This window comes from Balearica regulorum, chromosome 1, assembly GCF_011004875.1.
Source record: "Balearica regulorum gibbericeps isolate bBalReg1 chromosome 1, bBalReg1.pri, whole genome shotgun sequence".
NCBI classification, from domain to species: Eukaryota; Metazoa; Chordata; class Aves; order Gruiformes; family Gruidae; genus Balearica; species Balearica regulorum.
The window spans coordinates 192,866,736-192,892,220 of record NC_046184.1 but is presented as its reverse complement, the minus strand read 5'-3'; the positions used below and the strand labels follow the sequence as shown (position 1 = coordinate 192,892,220).

General features: G+C 35.1%; 1 protein-coding gene across 6 annotated transcripts in view; it reads left to right on the top strand.

The window, feature by feature from the left end:
• The window catches only part of NBEA (neurobeachin), a 524,026-nt gene that overhangs the window by 200,489 nt on the left and 298,052 nt on the right, over window positions 1-25,485 (top strand). For 5 of the 6 annotated variants that reach the window (XM_075741999.1, XM_075742002.1, XM_075741998.1 and 2 more), the window contains 2 exons: window positions 12,165-12,603; window positions 23,924-24,078. In XM_075741999.1, coding sequence (XP_075598114.1) covers window positions 12,165-12,603; window positions 23,924-24,078 — 594 coding nt within the window. The remainder of the gene's footprint in view (window positions 1-12,164; window positions 12,604-23,923; window positions 24,079-25,485) is intronic. The other variant, XM_075742000.1, reaches the window with a different exon arrangement.

Genomic DNA, 25,485 nt, shown 5'->3' with positions numbered 1-25,485 from the left:
TAAATTATGGAACACAAATGAGATTATATTGCTATTTGTACAAAGCTTGACATTTCACATAATGGGTGGCAAAATGAGGGGAAAAGCAAATAGTTTTTCTTCTTATGCATATATAGTATGTAAATAAAATATACATAACGAAAGCAGAGAAAAATTTTAAGAAGAAATGGAGGCAAACGTACAAACTCACTAAAATATTTTAGATAAAACATTTTTAAAGCATTTTATCTTCTATACTATTGTCTATAGTAGTTGTTTTACCTTGAGTTCATGTAAAATATAGTTTTATTTTGTTTTTAAAATAGTTCAATAGAGCTATAGTAAAAGTGTGAGCAGGATACAAAAGAAAAGTGTTCTGGCTTTAGAAACAAATTATTCAATAAAGGAAATGTTATCTGTATCTAGTTATTTTATTTGTTGATATCATCACATCCTTCAAGGTTTTAACTCTGTGAGGTATCAGCCTCTTATACCTAACTTCTTCACCTGTTAGAGAAGAAAGATGTTTCTGCTTTTTATATTCAGAACCCAGTTCCTCAGTTTTGGAAAACATCAGCAGGAAATTAAATGAAAAAAAAAAAAATGCCAGCACTGTCAGAAAAGGCTAAAAGTCAAAACCTATTTTGTCATTTCAAGAATCTTTCGTTCCAGTGGCTAAGCCAATTGATTTCCTTTTAGTGATCAGACATGTTTTCAGATGTCGGCAGCAAGCATGTAATATTTGAATATTATTTTAAATGTTAAGGTATTTTAACATATTATAGAATGGTTTAATGTAGCAGTTAAAACTAAATATATATTTTAAAAGCAAAATCCTATTTATGAAAAAATGGATAAAAATTCAGTTGTTACATGGAAGTCAAGCCTCTACATTTTATTCATTCCATATGACGCTACATGGATGAAAAGAATTCCTTCTTTGTCAGCCCAATTCAATACAGAAAATTGTATCATTATTGTTAAAACTGTATGAGACTTCTTTTGGTCAGATCTCTATAAATTAAGGGAGGGTGACTGGCTGCTTAAAAGCAAACCCTGTTTAGCAGGACCAGGAAACTTGTGGGGGGAAGGGTAAGACAGGAGTAGGTGTATTATCGGTATTTAAGTAAGATACTGATTTTATTCTTAGTGATGCTTCTTTTTTTTCACATGGGGCAATATCTTTAGTTTAAATATATTTAAAGCTCTGTGAGACCCTACTTGTCTCAGGCACATTACAGTGTGTGATTGGTGTATGCTTCTTATGAGTAACTACAGATGGTGTCAAGTGCAGGTTACAGCAATTTTAAACATCATTATACTTGATATGAAACGGTGTATGCTTCTTATGAGCAACTACAGATGGTGTCAAGTGCAGGTTACAGCAATTGTAAACATCATTATACTTGATATGAAACTTTTTGGTTGTTATCATGTACAATGTTGACCTTTGTCTAGTTTATTGATGATATTATATATGAATAAAACCAAGAATTATTTAAATGCAAGAGCCTGTCAAGTGGTCTAAAAAGTTACCTGGCCTACAGACCTTTTGATTCATCAGATTTCTTCAACTGACTGTGAAGAAGATAAGTTCTTCAACATAATTACAATATGGAGGTGTGGTCAAGATGGAAATAGCATTAAAAATGTCTTTACCGGAAGGGGAGAATTGTTTTCACCTGACCAGTCAAAGATGACAGAAATGTTCTTTATCATTCTCACTATCTCTGTGACTGTGGGTATTGCAGTATAACCAAAAGCTCTGCACTAAATTTTCAGGTTTTATCTCGAAATCATCAGTCATATATGAGTTATAATTTCTGGAAAATACCAGTAGTGAATCAATGTCTGAGCTAGTCATTCTAGTCTCCCTTAATACAGGTGGAGAGAAGTTAGGGCACATTTAGGCTACAATTCATCTGGCCTGCTTTAGATATCTACTTAAAAGAGAGAGAAATTGGGCACTAGAAATCCCTCTCTTTTCATTCACTACAGATGTCATTGGAGACCTCTGCCTTGGTCTGGTTAATCCGGGCTCCTTTGACTAGGCTTAACTGAACTCTAGACACAAAACTTGCTTTATGACAAAAGCTGGCATGAAATTCTTTGATCTCAGGCACTTAATCCAGTCTAATGACATGTGCCTTAGCAGTATCCCCATCCCATAGATAGCTATAATTTGTTACATATATGTTCATAGATATATATTCATCTTTGAGTACTACATGTATATGGTTTGGAAGTAGGAACTATATATATCCATCTAAACAATTACGTAATATCTTCAACCTAATGATTGGCAGGCATGTTCCCTTTGTACATGGCTTCTAATAAGTCTGAGCAATGCATATCATTGTCGCTCCAATAGACCCCTATTTCTTCTCTACCTGTCTACGGGTGTGTAATGCAACTAATCTGCACCTTCCTCCATTGTAAAGTATTTTTGAATACTGATTTGTTTTGTTGTATGGTTGGAGGGATTTTCAGTTTTATTCTTTTTTTGTTTTATAAGTATTCTAGTCTCCTTTTTTGCCTACTGAGTACTACAGATCCTGGAAGGAGACTATTCCTTGCTGTCTGAAATACTAGCAAACTCCTTTATAAAAATCTCTGCCTTTCATCTTTAGCAACATCTTCCACAAAGATCTTATGTGAGAAATCCTAGCTGTGTTGTATTTAGTAGAGGCAGTGCTAGAGCTTCGTCTCTACTCGTGGTGATGGGTGATGATTTCAAGTCCTTTGAAAAGCTTTCTTTCAAATTCAGTAAGATGAAAATAGTCCCAGTAAGCAAAGCTGCTTTGTGTGGAAGGCAGACAAGCTTCTTCTGTTTTATTTTGCAATCTAATACATTAAATTAATCTTAACATCAGGGCAGGTTCAGGCCTTTGTAGGAGGTTTATCAAGACTCTTATGAGGCTTCTGACTTAGTGGCACATTCTGAAAGTTCCCACACCTATTTTAAGATAAATTTGTATCAGTCAAGACATCATTGGTGGTCTTTACCTTTGTCCCTTTGGTCAGCAAGAGCTACTTTTGTGAGCTGTTGGAGCGAGTCCAGAGGAGGGCCACGAAGCTGATCAGAGGGCTGGAGCACCTCTCCTATGAGGACAGGCTGAGAGAGCTGGGGTTGTTCAGCCTGGAGAAAAGGCGGCTCCGGGGAGATCTAATTGCAGCTTGCCAGTACCTGAAGGGGCCTACAGGAAAGCTGGTGAGGGACTGTTTATCAGGGAGTGTAGTGACAGGACAAGGGGTAATGGCTTTAAGCTGAAGGAGGGTCGATTTAGATTAGATGTTAGAAAGAAATTCTTCACTGTGAGGGCAGTGAGACATTGGAACAGGTTGCCCAGAGAGGTTGTGGATGCCCCATCCCTGGAAGCGTTCAAGACCAGGTTGGATGAGGCTTTCGGCAACGTGGTCTAGTGGAGGGTGTCCCTGCCCATAGCAGGGGGATTGGAACTAGATGATCTTTGAGGTCCCTTCCAACCCAAACCATTCTATGATTCTGTGATTCTATGAACTGAACATAAAATGCTGAAATTTGTATTTCTGGAATGGCAACAATTGAAATAGCTTAGAAAATAATGTTTAATTCTTGGTTGGTATCTCTGGTAAGATAGGGATGTTTTCCCAAAATTGGTGAGAAAAATATCTCTGTTATGTCTGGAAAGTGCAGAGATCGATACTGAAAAATTGAGAGTAGCCCTTTCTCTTACCAGAGAGAGGATAATCAGTACATATTTTGAGAGCAGAAATATCTTGTCATTGGAATAAGACATAGGAGAAATAGAGGATCGTAGTCTCTTCTGTTAATAGCAGCTAATCAGCCATGTAAACCCAAGTAACTTCTTCAAATTACAGCTACAAAATTAAAGTAGTTCTAGCTATGGTGGTCAGGATCACTTAAGATGTGTTTTTTCAATTCTGGTCTTTATTGAAGCTATCTTTGCTACTTTGAAGGTTTATTGGACTACTGTTTCTTGCGACAGTGCTTCCACATCTCCAGCAGTGGAAAAGTGTAAATAATCTTTTTTTTTTTTACACTTCAGCTGGCAGCCTGTTAATTATTGAGAACACAATTAATGCTAACCAAATAATGGAAAGAAATTTTCAATTTCCACTTAGCATTATTCAGAAGTGTTTCAGAAATGAAAGCATTGCAACAGTGCAATTCACCTTATAACATATTGTGGGAAGAAAATCAGTATACAGCTTATCACAACATTTTATCACAAATGGATTGGCTTTCCGACTCCCTTGATATGACCGTCTGTGTTTTCCCAAAACACTGTAAATGAACAGATTTCTTAAAGGTATGTGCTGTGGATGGACTGGAAGTTATTGATTTTTTTTTCTTGACAGAACAAACTATATTAAGAAGTTGCAGAAATAGCTTATTCTTTGAAGACAAGCAGAACGAGTTTTTCTGATCTCATAGGTATACAGTACTCTGGGTATTGTACATTGCTACACTGTTTGTATTCCTAATGTAGTAGCAAAGAGATTTCCAGCCTATTTTTAAACTGAATATTTTGCATAATGATAGCAGTCTGTCTATGCAAAGTGGACTAAAAGACTAATTTACACTGCCTGTCAAAATATCATTTGTCTCCACAAAGTCCTGACAAAATTCATGTCTCCATCTTCCTCAAAATCTAGTTGTACACATGTTTTCAAGAAACTGAGGGAAATGTTATATGGGACATGGATGATAATCATGAGAATCATAAAATTCAAATTATACTGAATTTCTGCCTGCTACTTACAATTTTCATACTGCTTTCCTGATGAAATTTATGCCGCTTGTTCCAACTGCCTCTGAGAGGATATGCATTTGAGGATCATGAGTTAGTAATAAATACATCTGGATCTAATATTTATTGCCCTTCACCAATTATTTAAGGCATCAGAAGAGAGATTTGAACATATATTTCATTATTAATTGATCAGTCATTATGTACGCATGAAGAAGTTGTAATAAGGATTTTTTTTTAAAGTAACATCAATACTTACTTTCATTTGTTCGTACGTTACAGATGTTTTAAAAAAATTTGATTTTTCAAAGTAGTGCTTAATATAAAACATTTTTGTATAAGTTTCATCATATGTATGGAACATACTCTGCTTCACTGTTAACTTTTGTTGCTGGATGCTGTAACCTAGGTGACAGATTTTTTTTTAATTTCTTTTGCAAGAAATGTCTATTCACAAAAACAGCAGCTTTCTCAGCACAGATCAGAAATACAGATATTATCATAGATAACTGCAAAGTAATCTATTTTTTCATTATGTGCTTTTGAGTTTACACAAGACAAAAATAAAAAATAAATAAAAAACAGAAACTGACAAAAACTAGGGAAATCCCCCTGGAAAAAATACATTTTACCATATTCTTCCTAATTTATATTTGGGTTTTGTTTCAAATGTGAACAGCTGGGTTTATACTCTAAAGCCAAAATTTCTTTAATACAATTTTTCATTTTCTTAAATTTATTTTACCTTAAGTCTTTTTGAGTTAATGCCTTGGTAATACATTGTTTGAGGGCTGCTGGCATTTGTTTGGCAACCAGGTAATCAATCAGACTGATGTATAGATGTTCTTATCTGTCAAGCACTGAGTGAAAGAGGTTTGATTAGTAAGGAAGAATTAGGACACGGATTAAAGATATTGCCTAAACAGATCAAGAGTTATGTCTGTCATACGTGGCTCTTTGAATACTCTTTCTTTGGTCAAGGTAGAAGGAGCTGCCCTGTGTGCCTGCCTTAGTCCAGGAGTGATTGCGGGGAAAGAAACAAAGGATAAGACTTTTGAGGAATTTGAGCAAATAGAAGCAATTTCCAGAGACCAAAAAGAGAAGACATGCACTTACAGGTGTCCAGCTGTAAAAAAGGGCTGATGACAACTCTGTCCTCTTCAATCACTTCCCAACCTTGATTTCCCCACCCTAGGTCTCTCCTGCTCCATTTCTCTCCCATTTCAGAGCCTCTCCCTTTTTCCTGCTCCAGAGCTACATCCTTCCTCCTCACAAATCCACTCTGGTTAAAAGGAAATTCCCAACCCTCTGTCTTAAATCTCCTGTCTCAAGATCTGCGCCCTTCCAGTTGCCAACCCACCCCAGAGTCTTTCATATCTGACCTTCCCCAGTCCCCCAGATTTCAGCTGTGCTCCTCCTGCCCTCAGCCATTCATATTGGAGCCCTGGGGTATGCATCCCTGCTTGTGGCTTTCACTCTTCCCAGCCAGATGCTGCTGCGGCGTGCACTCTACTTCCACTTCTTCATGTGCATGATTACCGGTGCTCTGTTAGACAGACGACTGAATCTGTGCTGTTGCATTGCTACCCTTGCAGAAGCAAAGGGCCAGCTTCAGATCTGGCAGGAATTTCAGAAACCTGGATAAATGGTTTGGCTAAATAACAAATGCAGGCTGCATTTATCAAACGTCTTCTAGATGAAAGCCTGATATAGTGCAACAATGACAAATAATAATCTTAAGTCAGGCTCTTTTTCCTCACTTTTTTTGTAATTCAATTAATAAGGAAACTTGTTTTAAAAATATTTGTAACAGTAAATTAATTTTGTAAGAGCAAATTAAATTCTGCAAAATAAAAGTTAGCGTTACTCAGATAGCCTTGCCTCAGAAATAGCAGACCCCCATGAACCCCATTAGCAGGACACGACCAGATTTGCCTATTAGTGCATAGTTATTATATGAAGAGTAATACTGGCCAGGCTGCCAAAATGAGTACACGTTATGTGGCTGGGCCGTGACCAGCATCACTATACGGGGAATCTTTACTCTGATCTCTTTATAACTTCCACACAGAAATAGATATGGCAATAGGAGAAAAGAGTAGATACCCGAGTATCCTGACTAGATACAGAGCAGCTTGGTGTCTTAATGTTTCTTTTAGGGTGATTCTTCTCACTGTTGTGCCTCAGCTTCTAAGTACATTTCCATTGTAACTCCATTTTTGGTTACTCCTTTCAATGTAATATTAAATCAGCCCCTTATTACTTTTTGATTCTGTCCTCATACTTAGGACATTGCAGTTTAATTATGCTGCTTCTCATATATAAGAAAGCTAGTAGATTGAAGTTGCTACGAAGAATTTTTTTGCTCTCTCTTTAAAGCCTAGAGCTTAGGAATTGATTAGTTGACTCTGCCACCTATGGAGGAAGCTGTAATATCCCTGCCTGGCTGGTTTGAAAGCATTTTCAGCCTGTGGTGTACTATCCCGGAAAGTTTGTAGCATGCTACAAAGAGGTCTATAAAAGGCAGCTAATTAGGTTATTATCAATGCCTTAAGATAGCTTTACAGAAAATGAGTCATAAATTTTCCAGTGCGTGAGCACACTGGAAAGTGGCAGCAATTCCTAGATCAAGATTGCCCCAAACCTGCCGTTACCAAATGTTGCTATGTAGTTTTCAGCAGAAATTTGACAATTAGGACAGTGCAACTTTCAAATTAATTTCTTCATGAGAAGAAAATGCATTTCCATTCCAAAGCCATTTTGTAAGCAGCTAAAAAGAACAATTTTCATACGCTTTTACTGTTGAAAATTTGCAGCTGATTTTTATCTAGTAGGGGGTTTAATCAATTGAAAAAGACAAAAGACCACAGGAATATACACACTATTTTTCCATTTTTTTAAAGTAAATAAATATTAAAACCAGAATATTTTCTTTTAATAAAGGCAAAAAAGTATATATTTACCACAGGCATAAAATGTCTCATTATTTAGGTAATAAACATGGAGGGGTTTTGTATTTTTTAGGCATTTGAAAGTAGTGCAAGAACTATTTAGGTAACTCAGTAGGTTAAAACAATTACAATGCACTTCATAAATCACAAGCAAACAAGATATTTTAGGGAAAGAGCGTGACGGATGAGGTCACCAGATATACAATATGTCATTTAGTTAACTTAAGCCCATATTTTTCCCATAATGTAGTAGATGAACTCATTAGTTACAATGAAAAACAGTAAGGAGGAGGCATCTGGCTTCCAACTGCCTGTTTCTGACAGGGTTAAGATCGCTAGATCTAGTAATGTTTCTGCTTTGTCTACTGACATGGCCTTGTGCTGCAGAAAACTGATGAGGTTTGCTGAAAATTTACAGGCTTACTGTCACAGTGTTATAACATAGACAGATGCAATCAGTTATATTTTTGCTTCTGTTCATGTTTATCATTTTGCTAAGATGTTTTAAGTATTTTGGATTTTATATAAAAGCATATGCATTACCGGTTTAAGATTTTTGGTAAACAGCATTATGAATCAGTATTCAGTACTGATTCTTTATTCCTGAATTCTGAAAGCTACAGAAGTGCTATGACATCGTATAAATGAATGTGGAATAAAACTTGTGGATATGCAGCATTGTAACTAACATCTGTTGGATTTTGTGACCCATGCTCAGGAGTTTACAATTTACCTAAAATAGTATTACTAATAATGCTGATCCAGAAGGTCTTATAATACATCTTGTCAGACATATTTATCTGAATTTCACAAATACTCATTTACTAGTATTCTTATTTGAGAGGCAATTATTGAATGGTTTGATTTACAAAAGTAAATTAGACCTTCTAAACTCTTATTCATTTAGCTTGCTTGACATTTTAAAAATGAGAGTTAAAGCACTGGATTTAGGTAGTTTTTCGAGATTGTTATTCATGGTGACAAATCAGACTAAGCTTAATTGACTTAATGCAATGTATTCATATAGATACTGGAGACACAACAAGAAAGATACAAGTCTAGTTACTGTGGAAATCAAGTATCCATACACTTACCTGTATATAGACTAACTTTGCTTGATATTTTTTCCTAAATCATTTTAATTAGTGTTATGTATTTTATAATATGTCATATCTAAATTCTATATCCCCAAATTTAATTTTCTTTCTATTTTTAACTTCAATTCTTCCTCCTGACATTTTATTCTCTTTGGGGAACAAAGGATTACAAGGCACCTGCTGAGTAATTAAGTACAGTCCTATTTTTAGAGTCTTGAAATTAGTTCTGATTTTTAAACTTGCTACTCTAACTAGAAGGCTATTCCAGAACCTTAATTCCATAGTGATGGCTGTCACTTCTCAATCTAAATGTACTCGTGATGAGTTTGCACTCAATTTTTTTTCATGCTAACTCTTCCATTTAGCTTAAATCCTGTTTCTGGAGTTTGTATCCTGAAAATATATAAATAATAGCTGTTGTATACCCTCTCAGTAGCAGTTTGGGCAGACTATATCAGCCAAACTCTTTTTTTTCTGCAACAGTTGATCACTGTGGATCTCTATAGTGGCACTTCCATCTTCCTCAAATATAACTATGTACATAGTATTCCATAACGAGCCCTACCAAAGCCTTCTCTAATGCTACTAATACTTAGCTGTTGCAGGAGCTATTTCTTCAGAAAAGTTTGGAATAACATTTGCCTTTTCCATGGCAGTAACCGAATAGTTACCCAATGACTGATGTATCCAGGTCCTTCTCTTTAGTCATTTCCAGTTGATGAATTCCAATCATAATGTGAATCTCTGTGTCAGTCACTGGATGCATTGCTTTTCAGTATTAACTGTAATTTTGCAGTTCTGTCGTAATTTCTTCTTATAATCATCCTTCTGTGCATCAATTGTACCATGTAGCTTTGTCATCAGCAAATTTCAGTAGATTGTTCTTACTTTTTCACCTGAAATCTTTATTAAAGTTTTAAATGTGATAACTCTCATGGTAGTTTTCCTTAGTCTGATGTGTTTTTTTTCTTTTGAAACTATTTGATGGCTCCTTCTTAGCCAATTTCTTTTCCCACCTTCTATTAATTTCCAGGTTCTCCTGACTAAATTACTATCTGTTGTGACAACCCCAGGTTTACTGAATTTTATTACATTGGCCCTTCTTTTCTTTGAGCAATAAATATTTTAAAAGCTCTTTTAGCAAAGCCATTTTGTAGTCTCTCTCGTTCCATTCCATTACTGTTCTTTACTCCACAATAAATCCTGAAATCTTGCTTACTCTTGAAGACTTGTAGTTTTTCAGATCATTTTTCCCCCTTTCTTAAAAAGAAAAGCTAGGAATTTTCCAGTCATATGTTGCTATCTCCACTTTCCTGTTTGGCAAAAGTACTTGTTAGACCAGTAATTTCATAGACTGTTTCTTTCAAAATTGGCTTGGAGTCAGTTCATTCCCATGATTGTAATACATTAAAATCTTTCTTCTGGTTTAGTTTAGGGTATTTGAATTTCCACAACAGCATTTCCATTAGCTTTTCTGTCTTTACTTTTGTATTCAGCATTGTTGACCTTAACAAAAATTGAGGTTAGGTGTACTCTAACTTCACCATGTAGTGGACTGACTTCTTTTTTAAGTGTCCTCTTTTCATTTACATAATAATGGAACCTTACGCTATTTTACTTACCATATATTACAAGGGCAACAATCTGCTTGGCTGGCAGTCCAGTCCCACTCTTCCCTTCAGCTGAGAAGTGTCATCTTTGTACGGATGAAGTTTAAAGAGACAAACAAGCAGAAAACTCATTAGGATCATTCTGTGGATCATATGTCCTTCTGTGCCAAATATAGGCAGTACTAAGTAGATATGGATTTTTTTACTTCCTGACCTGGCAGATGCTAAGTGCTTTTTATACAGCTCATAAATCCAGTTTCTACTTCCTTCTTCACAAAGCAGGGCTCATATCTATTTGATAAGATGTGTTTAAGGCACTTAGGAGAAAGAGAAGAAGGAAGTGGCTTCAGTGTTTATGGCTGTTTAAAGAAGAAAACAATACTCCTTATAATGGATTATTCTGCTTTGTATTTTTAAAAGCCTCTTCTGTTCTATCTATATCTGTTTGTTAATACTTGTACACATGAAGAGTTTTACACTGCCATTAGTTCAGACACATAAATCATCTCATATAGAATTTTTTCAGGCACACATATGCCCATGTGGTAAATATGCAGGTATTTTACACCTGACTGTGTCAAACAATTGCTAATAAGTTATGTGATTGTTATTAAAATTATGTTGTTGAAGGACATTTTGTTTGGATTAGTCAGAAGGGTAGAAATTCATCTAAATATGTTGTAAAGTTATTTTCATAATTTCTAAACTGCTATATCAGAATCGTCAAAAAAAGAAAAAAGTGTTCCTAATTCATACATAGGCCAGCTAAATTTTATAATCAAGACAAGTGATTTGATGAAAATAAGGTAGTTTGAAAATAAATTTTAAAAAAATCTGTTTGAGTGCAAGCTATTTGTCATTAAAAAAAGTCACGGTCTATTGCTCTAAAAAAGTGTAATCAAAAAGATGAATATGGAAGTCATTCCCAACTCTAGCTAACTTTTCACTAAGCATAGCAAATTATTCTTATTTAATGAAGTTGTTGGATCTCTTTCACTGAAGTAGTTAATAGAGGTACACTTTTCTCGGTTACAAGATGTTGTAGAGTCCGTTTCAATCTGGAAATGTTCCAAACTCAACAGATTTCACTTGCCTGTCTCTATAAAGCTGTGTTTATTTTGTTCTTAATATTTGCCAGAAAGAATTACAGAATTTTACTGTTTGTGGGGAAGGGGGAGTCACCTAAAGGATGAACAAGAACACTTCTTTTTTCATTCATGTATCAATAAATTTGTATTCAATGTAATGATATTTGTGTAAAAATGTGTATAATGCACACTTTAAACAAAAAGCAAAGCAAACAAAAGGTCTGGCAGTTTTCTTTTGAATGCAAACTTAGTATTTGCTGACAGTAATAAAATGACTAAATTTTATAGTAATCCTAAAGCATAAGTGATTGCATCTTTCTCTTCCAGTAGTCTCACAGATCATACAAATATGCAGTTGATAGGTTATAATTTTTAATGTTGTTTTTTTCCTGGCAGTATTTTGTTATTTGATTACTGTGTGAGTAGTGGGCTGTAATTTCTAAATGTCAGTGAGTTTGAATAATGCAACTTTGAACTCCCTCCTCCAAGCCTTTTTATATACCAAACAGCTGTTGAAAGCAAAATGTTTTGTATGTGGAATGAGTTTTTAAGGTGTAAACTACTAAGATTTGTGGGATTTCTAACACTTACATATCTGTCTTGTAAAACCTCATGGTCATATTTTTAGGAGGAAAAAAATCAAACTAAGTTATAAATATTGTTCGTAATCTCTATTTCGCTACAGAGACACCAACTGTATTTCCAGAAAATATCAAAGATAAAGAAACACCAACACCAGTTGAAGATATTCAGCTGGAAGGCTCTATTCCTCATACAGATTCTGGAATTGGAGATGAACAGATGCCCAATATTTTGAATGGGACAGACTTGGAGACCAGCACAGGCCCTGATGCTATGAGCGAGCTATTGTCTACTTTGTCTTCAGAAGTGAAGAAATCTCAGGAGAGCTTAACAGAAAGCCCCAGTGAAATCCTGAAACCTGCATCATCGATATCCAGTATCAGCCAAAGTAAAGGCATTAATGTCAAGGAAATACTGAAAAGTCTTGTGGCAGCCCCCGTTGAAATTGCAGAATGTGGTCCGGATCCGATCCCTTACCCAGATCCTGCACTGAAGAGAGAAGCTCATGCTATTCTTCCCATGCAGTTTCACTCATTTGACAGGTATATGACTGGATTCATTATTTTATATTGATGTAATTCAGGACTTTGAAGAGGTTTTTTTTTTAACATGGTTATTCTTCTATTGGTTTGTATTAGACTATATTAAAAACCAGCTGCATTACTTCTCCTTTTTTGTGTTACCAAACCGGACCGTATAGTGTAGGCAAAAATAATTCACCTTGTTTTTCTCTGTCAGTAGTGAATAAAACTCTGCGAAATACTTGGAAAGCAAGCTTATTGTAAAGAAATACTTTTGCAATAAAATATTTTTTCCTTTAAAACAGCATTTTAGTGAGGAGGAGGGGTAATATCTGCTGATATAGAACAGACTGACTGTGCAGAAATTCAGTCAAATATTCTTTCAAAGGCTTAAATCTTAATTGGATCCATCAATGCACTGTTTTCTGGTACTGAAATGCTTTGACCATGGCAAATTGTTTGCATGGTCATGGTGGAAACCGGTTTCCTTTCAGCTCTTTAAAAAGCAAATAAGCTCAAAAGTTGATGTTTAAAAATAAACTGCTGAACATTTCCACAGGAGACCTTTGTCTCTCTTTTTAGGCTGTAGCTTACCAGCTTCTAATGAATATACTTTTCTTTAAATGTCGAGTCCATCTCAGTTATCTTAAACATAGAAGTTGTGATAAGATATGCCATTGACAACATCTTTCCAGAGGAATGGTAACCTGTTCCATTGTGGGCTCATTCTTCACCTGCGCAAAGAGCTAACTCTTATGAGTGTTGATGTGATTACATTTTTCAGTATGACAAGATCTCTGCAGTTTCTTCATAAGAAATGATTTTAAAAAGTTAAAAATGGAATCAAGACTTAATTCAAAGATGTGGTAAAACATGTCTCAAAACTTTAAGCAAAGTTGTAGATATATATTAGTTCATTGTGCAGGTACAAGAATTAAAATTCTGGAAGAAACAAAAAATAAAACAAGAAAATGGCTATATTGTGATTTATGAGAAAAATCCATCTGCATTTACAGAAAACCTGCTAAAATATCACAAATGTCTGCATTAAAGTCTCAAGAAAAACAATATACAATCAATGTTTTCAGGGAAATGTGAACAGCAAAGTGCAAGAAGATACATGAGAATTTTACAATAAAAGTGAAGAAGCACTTTTTCATGAGGAATTCCATAGAAAAGCTAGTGCCTTTTTGTCTGTATGTATATTAGTACTGAGGCTGCTTTTCTGAAATAGTTCAACAAATAATCAGATAACATCTGTTGTAACAAAGACAACTAGATCGAGATAGGAAAAGTGAAATGTGCCTTAGAAGCAATGAATATATCCCTTTCCTATAATATTTTAAGTCTTAAGGCCATTTCATGGAAAAGCTCATTTAGCAACTGTTTCATTAAGAGTATACTTTTTTCTTCATCAGTCTATATATTTTGATTTTAGAATGATTTCACTGTGAAGTGGAAAATATTTTTTTTTCCTATACGGTTAGGAATTTTTCCTTAATCCTCTGTGAGGAACCATCATTTTCCAGAATGTATTCCTATACATTAAGCAGTAAAACAAATTATGGTGTGTGTAGAATTAATAGCACCTAACTGTAACCACCAAAAGGATGCGTTAGTTGAACTTACTCAGCTAAATTTCTACCTTGGTCAATTAAGAAAAATGCTTAATTCAGAGGTTTATTATTGATTCACAAAATGCTGGACACCTGAATTGAAATGGAGCATATCACCTCATCAGATGTCTTTGACAACATTAGAGGGAAGTTAACAACAAGATGATTGAAGATAGGAGTTTTATTCTGCATTTCTAATTTATAGCTTTATAAGAAAGCATTAAAAACTCCAAAGGGCTGCAGTAGGTTGGCCACAAACTGTATTTAGTGTGAGCACTTCCGTTAGATTCTGCTTGCAGCAACGTGACTATTTGTGCATTTTGAACACCATTAGTAGTAGTTGCTAACACAGAATTATGGAATTATTTAAGAGGTGCTTCATGTCTAGAGCTTAGGGATTTTGATAGGCATTTCATACTTAACAAGTTCACTTAGGAGCCTCAAGGGTTTAGTGGTTTGGTTTTTCCCTATCCTGTTACCCCACTGACCAAGTTGTGATTCCATGATTTCCTGTACAAAGTGTACAGCTATGTTTGCAGCTTGGTAGAAAACAGAGTTAAATTCTTATCCCCAACTGGACAGGTGCTATTGAACTGTGGGCATCTCGATAAAAATCCTAATGTTCTCAGCCCACAGGACCTCAACTGGCTGGTTGTGCCTCATGGCTGCATTACTGAATGATGACCGCTGCTTAGGCAGATACTCCTCTGTGCACTTTGCTTATATTTTCAAAGTACTTACTTGACCACTGTGGCAATCTTTGGAGGCAAGAGATGGGTGGTGTTGTCTCTTTTCCTTTTTAAATTACAAAGAGGGAGCAGATTGAGAGCCTGACCCTATAAGTTTTCACGGAGAGTGAAACAAATGTTATGGGGGAAAAACCTTGAATAGTATATTGAAAAAACAAAAATTAGAATTAATTAAAATATTGAGAAAGCAACATGGATTTTACCTTGTGATAGTTTATGAATATTTTGTTGCCTATAGTATCCTGCTTATCACTGAAAAACTGAAAATATTACAGAGTGATAGTTTTTGCATGCTTGCTCATGTAAATATAATTGTATTTACTGATATTAACTAACAATTAAATAACATACACTGCATATTTTTTGAAAGCTAACTCTATGCCTGTAGACCATATTTCTGTAGAATCTTCTGTTGCTGTACTTTATGCAGCTTTTGGTACTTCACTGCGCAATGTGGCTATTGTCATGTTTGTTGTCTCCAGGGAGAATCATGGGCAATGAAGTGTATTGTTTTTTCAGGTTTTACTTGTTTCTGTTTTTATAAAATATACAGAATGATTCTGTATTTATAAGCAAATCATGGTTAGAGAAATATATTTTTCACTTTAATCAAAAGATAGTCCTTGTGAGGCTATATGGTTTTTTTATTTTATTTTTGCATTTGAATGGCTGGTGCCTTGTAAAAGAAGAGTTGCGGTAATAAGTAATTAGTAGAAAAATAACAATATATTTGTTGTTTTAAAGATATTTCTTAAACTATAATCACTGATCTTACATGCTGGTAAAAGCCACATAAAGCAAACTCCGGTAAATAGAACTGAAGTTAAGAAATCTATTTTATCATTTAACATGATGTGTTTTGCTCTGCATGTTCTCTTAATTGTACGTTGCTAATATATTCATAAGAGTCATTGTGTAATAGGCCACAGTGCATTCTTCCTTAGAATTTGTGCAGTTATAAATGAAATCTAAAAGCAGAAAATGTGTCCAACATGTTTTATCAAATAGGACTTGTGTGTAGTTAATGTATGCAGCAGTTCAAGTACTATCGAATGTAAATGATGAGGTGATATTGATGAAAGGAGGGGATTGAGGTCTCGGGGGGCGCTGGTGACGGATTGAACAGAAGCGGCCTTGCACCATACGTAACTCAAGTCTGTCGTCTTCACTGCTCAAAGCCGTAATGGGAGGTGGCAGTCTGAAATGAGTTGCCACGGCAAAGAGTATTATTTTTGAAATGCTTTCACACAAATCACTAGGCCCTGCATACAACTTAGTTTCATGCTTTAATGTCATCAGGAGGCACAAATTGGTGTGTCTAATTGTTTGCCACCTGCCAGCAAAATGAGCTGCCAGCCAGCCAGACGGGTTTGATTGTCTGTCAGCTCTTCAATAGATTGAGAGTGACAACATCAAAAATTTCACTTCAAACTCTGAAGCTTTGAGCAGCTTTTCAGAGACCTCTTCCCCACAAGTGCTTCTGGACAACTGCATTTTTCAATTAGTTTTCAATATATCGCTGCCTTCTGCCTCATCTGTCTTAAGGTAGCTGTAATTACATTATGAGCTATATAAACAGATTTCTGGGACACTGGAGCCTGGATCCTGCAAGTTATGACATGTCTTTTAATGTCAGACTGAATTCCTTGAAAATGGCATCCAGGATGACATTTTTAGAAGCAAACACAAAGGGTTATTTCACCTAGATTTGCAACTAATGGAGCATAACTCACCAATAATTCCTTTTTTGCCTTCTCATCTTTTGTCTGACAAAAAATCAGTCCCTGTTATTGATTTTTAGGATTTGGGAATTTCTCGTTTCTTTTTTTTTTTTTTTTTTTTTTTTGTCAATTTGCATTTGTCCCACTAGATGCAACACAGACCATTAGGGTTTGTGAATTTATTTGTGATTCTACCTAGTGCTGCATTCTGAAGCTTACATTTGTTCCACTATACTTTTTTTCTAGTGGAGAGTTTTTACAAGGGTGCTGTTATGGAAATTTAGAGTGCTCTTAGGTTTGTATCTCATTTATTATTTTTTCAAAGTGAGGTAATTTACATATAGCTTCTGTACTTAACAGAATTATTTCAATAGGAAGCATGCTTGCATAAGCAGAGAATCTTGAGTTCATGGAAATGAGATCAGTTGTTTTTGCTACTATTAAATACCTTAGTCCCTCTTAATCCATTATTATTTCATAAATTGGAATACTATGCATTTGCATAGTTTAAATGCTCAATGAAGTCTTTACAAGCATATTTTGAAATATTTTGAAGGACACACGTTTGAAGTATTTTAGTCTTGTTTTTTCTTTTCCCTCCACCCTCCCTAGAAGGCCCTTGGGGCCAGTTTTAAAGGTATTTATATGCTAGAAAAGGTGGACATGTTGTGAAATCAAATCAGGCCTGATATACATGTTGTGCCAGTTAGTACAGAGAAAGAAGGTCTTCAAAAAGAATGTTTCAATAAAAATTTATCATTTATGTATGTAGGCTATATTTAAAAGGACTACTCAGAGTCTCTACGTGTTTTACTAGAATAAACTTTTTTCTTTTTTTTCTTTTTTTTTTACTGATTGACAGAATGGGAAAAAGACGAGAACTGTGAGAGAAGATGCACTGAAAGTTCAAATAGAGAGGTGCAATATCTATATGTTGTATTATTACCCACCTTTGGGAGATCATGGATATGCACTGGTCTACACAGTCGTTTAAATAAAATAGCTAAATTAGGAGATTATATTCCTATTATAGTTGTTAGATTCTCCAAAAGATGATTGTTGAAAAATAGATTTGATTTTCCTGAAAACTTAATAAAAATGAGTTATGAATAAATATGATTTAGACTTCTTCCAACAGGAAAGATTACTTTTTAAAGTTCATAATGAAAAATAATTGGAGAAAACAGAGCACCTTTCCCATGAATCAAGAAGGGAGAGTTACAGGTGCTGTGTGTACTTAGTCGTTGCATTCCCCATTACTTTGAGTATCACAGTAGTTTGTGAACATGTGAATGAAAAAGATAATCAGTAATGTGGGAATTAAGTGACTCATCTGGGGTTCCTGTTCACTCTCAATAATTTTCCTGATCTTTGTGCAGTGGAGATTGTGGTCCAAAGGAAAGGCTTAAGAGCTCCTCTCTCTAGAATAGCTTTTCTAAGGCAGCAGTTAAAATACACTCCAGAGGATGGAGGTACAGTTTCAGATCCCTTTAGACAGAAAACGGAATTGAAGTTGCTTTGTCTGTATTCCTAGAGAGTGTCTTAGCCACTCATTTACTAAATAAAATGGAGGACAAGGTGGAAGCACACCTCCATCTCAGCTGTTCATTTAGAACAATTTCAGCCCAAATTTATTAATAGGTTCAAGTCAACCAAAATTGGGTATATTAATCCTAATTTTTTTTAGTCTAGCTGTAATCATAGTCCTCTTGTGTCTCATTTAGCAATCTGTACACAGGTAGCTCTTTCAAATCTCTTCTTAGAATATGTGATGTGCATCTTTTCATATACAGCACATGGAACTGTAGCTATATCTCAACTGAAGCTTTGTGTATATTTTATCAGGAGAAACCAGCATATCTCTACTCTTTAATATAATTCACTGGATATACAGCTGAAAAATATATCAGATTTTTGTCTTGCCTTTTTACCCCAATAGGCCACTGTAAATTCACTATTAAAGCTGTTTTGACTTTTACAGGATCACAGCTTTTTAGCTCATACTTTTTTTTTTCTTTTTTTAGGTTCCTCACCTATCCCCAGTCTATACCTCATACTGTTTGTTTCTTTATGGTTTTTTTTCTTTATTCAATTATGTTTCTGGCATTTGATACATGACATTTTCACTTATATTCTATTCACATTCTTCAGACTCATTAAACTTCCAGTATTTCCAATTTCTCTGTTCAGCCAAGACCATTCATCTTTCTTGATAGTTAGCATTTTAATATCTTACAGTTTTTCCCTGTTTCTTGTCAATGTTTTAGATCATTGTAGATACTTCAGCTAATTTATCCTGAAGGCAAAGGAGATACTAGTGACTGAGAATTTCATTGGGGGTACATACTCTACTGCTTTATCTGAGAGCGAAGATCAATGATCTACACGTCCTTGTCCTTAAACCACACCTGAGAAACAAGCAATTCGTGTTTAGTAGATGAAGATCATTTTTTGTGTACTTTAAGATTTGGATATTTTGCTGAATGTATAGTATCAAATGATTGAAAGAATCTACAATAACTGGACAGTAAGCACTAAGGCTTCACTTGCATAAGTCTCAAAGATTATAAACTTCTGGAGTTTTCCATATATCTTCAGTGTACATCACATTTTTTTAAATCGCAGTTTTTCTTCTCCATGGCTGTTGACTCTGAGTTACATCTTTCCTCCTTCATTTCAGATGAATCTTATCTTAATACAGTCAGCCTAATAGAAGGCTGTCTAAAGTAGGATTCAAAATGTGTTCATACATATTAACGATTGCATGTTACAAAATCAAATCACAATCTGGGACGGAAATCAGAAAGAACATTGAGTAATCAACAATATACATGTTTCATAACGGACTGGACATGTGCATAGGTATGGAGGATATGAATAACTTTCAGAGAAGAAGCTTTCTTTTCAGAGATTAAATTAATCTAACTGTAGGAAAATGTAACATGTAATATAGCAGACAAATTGTCCCCCATTTTCTACTGTGATTTCTTCTGAAACATCTAGCAGAATTTGCTCTTTGACACAGAATACTTGTGTGAAAACTTTGCCTGAAGTCTGTACTACTTTTTGAAGAGCACTTCTAGAAAATCCTCATGCTTCCTGCTGCTGTGGGGAGGAAGGGAGGAGCAAGAATATTAATTCAGCCTTAAGAGGTTTCACATATCCCAGAAGAGTGTAAAGTGATTCTAATTTAATTGCCACTTCTCAGATACATAACACACGTCATGCAATATTGGAGGCGTATCTCTGACCTTTTGATTGACCAGTATGATTAGGTTGGAAGGCCTTTAGATTTTAAAATGGAGAAGAGGTACAGAATGTGGATCAGACTGAGAGAGAATATAGTGCTGCATGACCTGATTTGTCTATCCCCAGCACTGGGTAGCTGCATTTTTAAGGAAAGTTAATTTGAGAAAGTTGGTATCTTTTTAAATATCCATTTTCTCTTTTTTGCAGTTCAACACGTTGATTGTACTATTTTCTGTCTAAATATTTTGTGTGAATTATCAAAACCCAGATGAATCCTGTAGACATTTGCTGAGGTTATTTAATAAACAAGCAATGCACAAGTGGTTTGGAAGTTCAACCAACAACACTCATCTTAAACATGATGTGAATTATGATGACTTCAGGCTTAGGTTTACAATTTGGAAAGGACACTCGTAGAGCAAAAAAATAGTGATTAGTAGTCACAATTCTTTTTAGAATTGTAAACTACCAGATGAACAGAGAAATAAAATCAGCTGCTATAGCCAATTACTACTAAGTTTTTGTTGACTAAATCATTGGGATCATTTGAGACCATAGTGATGTGATTCAGAGATACATGGACCAGCTTGGAACATTTTAGAGGTCTGAAATACGTTGTATAAAACAAGGCCTAAAATGCAATCATGGAAGTGTATGTAACCTTTTCTTCTAGTAGATTTCTCTTCCTCCATGAAAGAAATATCTGAATGCCTGGCAGACATCCATGTAAGGCATCTATCATATTAAATTCTTTCTTCCATTCATATTATGCTCAGGTAAATAACTATGCTTCTTTGCTAAAAATGTTTTGTTTTAATTTGCCTGTTTTCACCATATGTTCTTTTGGAGTGGTTTGATTATTTAAAAGAAGGGTTTTTTTACTTGAGAGAGGTCAGTCATCCTTTTTCACCTTTCTTGTTCTGCTGCTACTCTGATTGTTTTGCACATTTTTGACCACTCTATTGTGTTGTTCGTATAGTTTTTCAGTTTCCTTCATCTGGATGTCATTCTGTATTCACTAGCTGTATTTTGTTTTATCAGTAGGAACGAGACATTTTGACAAGGTCACCATGTATGACATGTCAGAAAACTGCATTTTCTTTCAGTCTGGGATGATAATGTCTCACTGATTTTGCCTATTCTTGTGGTAGAGAGGTTTCTCTTGATGTTTCTTGATAATTTGTAATTTAATAACACCTGACCAGTCTTGAAGTTCTGATTCAGACTTACAAAAGAATGTCAACCATTTGTAGAGCATTAGTATTTGTTGGATCTGGGCAGGATTGTCTTTTCTTCCTATGGGAGCTGATTTTAAGTCTTAAACTACACTGTTAAGAAAAGAGTCTTGTAAACTTTGCCTTTATAGGAGGCCAGTACATTATGTCTGAGGAGTGAAGTTGACATATGTGGTCTTTGCTGTAGAAAGTTCTGTGGTCAGTTGGATACTCTGAAAAACCACTGAGTTGTCTGAAGATTAGGAGGAAGACCTTGAATTTAGTTTCATCTTCTTTGGAAAAGTAGCAGGAAGGTAGGAAATATTTTTGCAACAATTGTATCAGAAATTTAGCAGATGCCAATACCAGACACTATAGGAGGGAAAAATTATTTTAGTTAAGATAAAAACCAAACCAAAACACTCACACTGCGTTTCACATTTACAAACACTAGAATGGGTGTGTTTCTAAGGAGTCTGTCCAGCAGTCAGGCACTCCCCATGCTTATGTCCAGATGCTAAGTCCAGTATCTGCTGCAGTGACATGGAGAGCATGGGACGCCAGCTGTCAAGTCTTCCTCACATCTTCTGGGTCCTTCATAGGCTGGCAACTATTTTTAGGTTTTGGATATACCTTTTTTACCATTATGGAGCTGTCAACAATGTCTCTGTCCTTCCCCACTTCTTTGAGTCATCACTATTTTTGTCTCCAAGGTCTGGTTATCTTATGAAGCTACGCGCATGCCTGTGGTCTTGATGACCTCATAATCTATGTGTCATTAGCATAGGCCAGTCTAAGATGCCTTTTCCTGCTGTGACTTTCCTTCTTGTGCCCCAGCACGCAAATATTCCCATTCATTCTTCAGTCACACCAGTCTTAGGCTTTCTATAGCAGTTCTCTACAAAGACACTGCAGGTAATGATAGCAGTTTCCTTATGAAATTAATATAATCAGGAGATGCTGCTGCTTAAGATACAAGTCCTAATTTCTTCTTGTGTTTCTGTGGCACTACAAGGACTTTGCTCTTGTACACTTACTCAGTATTCCTGAACACCCAGAACTCAAGTATTTGACTGAAGTATTAATTGAGCTAGAGATCTTTGTGTGTGGATAGGAGCTAGTTTTAAGAAATTTCATGGTGTTATGGAGCAGATTAATCTACCTATGTAGACCTGGCTTTATTCACCTGTAGCTGCTGCTATTTTAACACTTCATACCAGCAACGGTTGTAAGAAATTAACTACAGACAAAAGCAATTATTTTAGGGTCGCGTATCTTAAGCAATAGCTATTGCATTGCGCTAACTCATCTTCTCCTAATGTAAATGGAAGGAAACAGAAAACCATCAATATGTCTAGAATTACCTTTCTAATAATACACGCTTCAGGGTAGTGGTAAAACTGTTGTTCAGAATGCAGAGACATTAACTGGCACTGTTACCCCTCTAAAAAGAGTGGAAAGATTGCTTACGGATCATTTTGTACACTGTCATCATATAAAAGGAGATCACAAAAAAATAACACTTGTATGTAATTCTCACAATGGCATCAGCAATACAATTTGCCTTATCAGTCTTTAAAATCCAGGGAGACTGAGGATATATAGACAAACTACATCACTAAAAAATTGTTCTGCATCTTGTGATCCATCATGTGCCATCATATTTACACACACGTGTAACAAAATAATAACCAAAGGAACTTCTAGAGCAAAATGTCACCTTATTACCCTAAATAGTTGCATTTTCTTGCTCTCTTGTTTGATCACAATGATTAATTTTAAAGAAAAGTGTTTCTACTTATCTAGAAAATGTGTATATGATGATGAAATACATTTTTTAACATTTAAAAATATTATTTGCTTTAGATTTGGTTTTGACTCAGATTTTCTACTGAAATAAACTTTAGGAGCAGTTTTTTATAAATAAATGGACATATTAAATGGAAAAATGTAAATATAGTTGTCTCCGCTATGACAGCTGTCCAGTGTTGAAAAAAAAAAATTAATTAAATGTCTCTGTAATATTTTCCTCCTTCTTCCCTTTTAACATGTACAGCAAGTCTTTTAGTTTTGAGATTTGGGGGGGGGGGGGGGGGGAAGAGAGTCATTTAAGATTCGGTGAGAATGTATTAAATTTTTAAATGCCCATTTTTAAGTGGACATGATATCAATATTGTGAAAGCAAATATTTACTGTGTTGCATTTTAGATGTTCAATTTACATCATGTGCTGTTGATTTAAATGAGTATGAAAGTTTTCCATAAGGCTGAGCGCAAAATTATGTCTGATAGTAAAGTGTATTTGCAAGACAAGTATGAGCATGGTACTGAAAAATCAACCACTGTATTCACATGTTCAGATGGCTGCAAAAAACCTGTCATCTTAGATAACTTAAGTAAGACCAACAAATTAACATACTTGTTAAGACTGCATGAGTATAGACTGCTAGTATGCTGGCATCGTTTCCAACACTGAACATTTTCTTTGCAAATCTAGAACACAGGTGGTAGAAGTGTTCACAACATATCAATGAAGTGGTGGGGTCTTTCCGTTTTGTGAGCACTGAAAGACTAATTTAAGTTTCTCAGAATCACATGAAGCTGCAGACAAAGGATAGGAATATAGTTTTAGGGTCCATTAATGTTGTCTTACCCTATTTCAGAAACGTTGAGAAAATTGTCCTTATTATGTGTTCCTCAGCAATGGCATTATAACACAGCATAATCCCATCATAAAAACTCTTGGTAACGCTTTTGTGCAGTTTTAGTAATCTGATGTTTCTTTTTCCACAGGAGCGTGGTGGTACCGGTAAAGAAACCCCCTCCAGGTAGTCTGGCCGTTACCACAGTTGGAGCTACCACAGCTGGGAGTGGACTGCCACCGGGTAGTACACCTAATATATTTGCTGCAACAGGAGCTACACCAAAAAGTATGATTAATACAACAGGTATTGTCCTTAAATATTTTTGTGACCCTCATTTTTTCTTGTTCGTTTTTTGTTTTGTTACTTTTAGTGGTGTTTTGGTTTTTAATCATCTTTTTTGTTCCTGTTTTTGTACGTCTAAAATAAAAACCTGGGAAGATTAAATCTTGGCCTTTATTAGAGATAGTGTTTTCTCTTGGTGTATGTTTATAACCTTTGATAGTGCACATGAGACTTGAACAGCCTTAAACAAGTGAATAAATAGCCTTAATACTGTTTTAAAAGCATAGTTTAGAATTGAAATGAGCTAACTTCTCCAGTGCTCTGCAGTAGAGGATGTTTATATGAGATATACCAATTAATCCCTCCTTATACATCAAGGAAAGTAAAGACAACTAGCTACTTAATAAATACATGGTAGATTGTGGAGGGTTAATATTTTGGGAATTACTATTTGTCAATGAAAATTATGCTATGATTTTTGGAAGGTTTTTCAGTAAGAACTTACTTAATTTAATTGTAGTCATGTCTTATCAGTAGTTGTTTTTTGTGACCTATAGAAGGAGGACAAAAACTTCTTTTTAATTATTTATAATAGTAATAATTGAATTGTCTATCATGAAGGATCCTGTTGACGATGGAGACTCTGGTTTCCATTCAGAAATTAATCCTTACTGAGAGCAACTGATGTTTACTTAAACTCCTTTGAAATGTCTGGCTATGGTCTGTTTTCTTTCTAAACTAAGCAAAAGCACTTGAGAGAAGAGCCCTCTTCAAGGATATCACAACTTCAGTCAAGGGTTGAGAAAATGAAAGTCTCCCTGGGGTTGCAGAAAATGGAGGGGGAAGCTTTTGGCATCCTTCTGCTTCATGGAATAATATGAAGACACACTCATATTTTTTTCTTTCCTTTTGCAGATTACCTTTAATACCTGGTAATAGAACTTTGATTTTTCTAAGGATAAAAAAAAAAAAAATCTTAAAAATCTAATTATCCTGAGGCAGATGGGAGGAATGAATGCTCTGAATAATGTTATCACTTCTATGAACAGTTCCATTTGTGTAGCTACTTCTGTTAATCTTGAACGGATTTCCTTTTAGGTACTCTTATGTCATGCAAAAAATATCCAACATTGGAAACCTTGTTTTCCAAATGATACTGAATAGTGTAAGCTTTTCAGTCTTCTCACTGATTAAAGAACTGAACTGTTTTGGCTGGAATGTAGTAGCTCTTCTTTGTAAGTAATTACATTTAAAAATCAGTCATTTTCCCCGATACTGTCCTTAGTAGAGGACAGTATTGCAAATACCATGGTACATTCACTGTGGATTAAAGGCTACTTTTTTTTCGTAGATTTAATAGCTTCTCTTTTTTTCTTTCTTCTTCTTCTTCTTTTTTTTTTTTTTTTTTTTTTTAATGCAGCTGTTTTT